This window comes from Coturnix japonica, unplaced genomic scaffold (assembly GCF_001577835.2).
Source record: "Coturnix japonica isolate 7356 unplaced genomic scaffold, Coturnix japonica 2.1 chrUnrandom451, whole genome shotgun sequence".
In the NCBI taxonomy this organism is placed as follows: domain Eukaryota; kingdom Metazoa; phylum Chordata; class Aves; order Galliformes; family Phasianidae; genus Coturnix; species Coturnix japonica.
This window is the reverse complement of record NW_015439870.1, coordinates 27033-28512: the sequence shown is the minus strand read 5'-3', so window position 1 is coordinate 28512 and position 1480 is coordinate 27033. Positions and strand designations below refer to the sequence as shown.

Sequence of the window (1480 nt, the reverse complement as noted above, 5' to 3'; positions counted from 1 at the left end):
GACCCATCCGACCCCCCCAGGAATGAATGGGACCCTCACGACCCCCCCAGGATTCACTGAGACCCTCACGACCCCCCCAGGAATGAATGGGACCCTTCTGCCCCCCCCCAGAATCAATGGGACAATGTGGGGGGGGGTCGATGTGACGTCGATCGGGGACGGCAGGAACAGGAGCCACCGGGCCACCATCGTCTGCCAGCCTGCAAGTGGGTCTGGGGGGGGATAATGGGGTGGGGGGCTTCGGGGGGGGAAGGAGGGGGTCTGGGGGGAACATGGGGGGGGTCATTGGGGTTGGGGACACCATATTGGGGTCAGTGGGGTTGGGGACATCATATTGGGGTTGGGGACATTGCGTTGGGAACAATGGGGACCCCATATTGGAGATAATGGAGTTGGGGACCCCATATTGGGGTTGGGGACCCCATATTGGGGTCAATGGGGTTGAGGACACCATATTGGGGTTGGGGACCCCATATTGGAGATAATGGAGTTGGGGACCCCATATTGGGGTCAGTGGGGTTGGGGACATTGGGGTTAGGGACATCAAGATGGGGACAATGGTTTTGGGGACCCCATATTGGGGTTGGGGACCCCATATTGGGCTCAATGAGATTGGGGACCCCATATTGGGGTTGGGGACAATGGGGTTGGGGTCAATGGGGTTGGGGATGCCATATTGGGGTTGGGGACCCCATATTGGGTTTGGGGGCCCCATATTGGGCTCAATGGATTTGGGGACCCCATATTGGGGTCATTGGGGACCCCATATTGGACTCAATGGGGTTGGATACACCATGTTGACCCCCTTTTCCCACATTCTTTCCCCCCATGTCCTGTCCAGTGCGGTGTCACAATGGGGTTGGGGACCCCATATTGGGGTCAGTGGGGTTGGGGATGCCATATTGGGTTTGGGGACCCCATATTGGACTAAATGGGATTGGATACACCATGTTGACCCCCTTTTCCCCCATTCTTTCCCCCCATGTCCAGTCCAGTGTCACAATGGGGTTGGGGACACCCTATTGGGGTCAATGGGGTTGGGGACCCCATATTGGGTTTGGGGACATTGTGTTGGACTCAATGGGATTGGATACACCATATTGGGGTCATTGTGTTTGGGGACCCTATATTAGGGTTGGGGACCCCATATTGGGTTTGGGGACCCCATATTGGACTCAATGGGGTTGGGGACCCCACGTTGACCCCCTTTTCCCCCACTCTTTCCCCCCATGTCCAGTGCAGTGTCACAATGGGGTTGGGGACCCCATATTGGGGTTGGGGACAATGGGGTTGGGGTCAATGGGGTTGGGGATGCCATATTGGGTTTGGGGACCCCATATTGGGTTTGGGGACCCCACATTGGGATTGGGGACCCCATATTGGGATTGGGGACCCCCTATTGGACTCAATGGGGTTGGGGACCCCACGTTGACCCCCTTTTCCCCCACTCTTTCCCCCCATGTCCTGTCCAGTGCGGTGT

General features: G+C 57.5%; 1 protein-coding gene across 1 annotated transcript in view; it reads left to right on the top strand.

Annotated features, from left to right (window-relative positions):
- The first annotated feature begins 124 nt into the window (after window positions 1-124).
- LOC107306984 (hyphally regulated cell wall protein 3-like) overlaps window positions 125-1480 on the top strand; it is a 4196-nt gene continuing 2840 nt past the window's right edge. The window contains exon 1 of the mRNA XM_032441646.1: window positions 125-206. Coding sequence (XP_032297537.1) covers window positions 125-206 — 82 coding nt within the window. The remainder of the gene's footprint in view (window positions 207-1480) is intronic.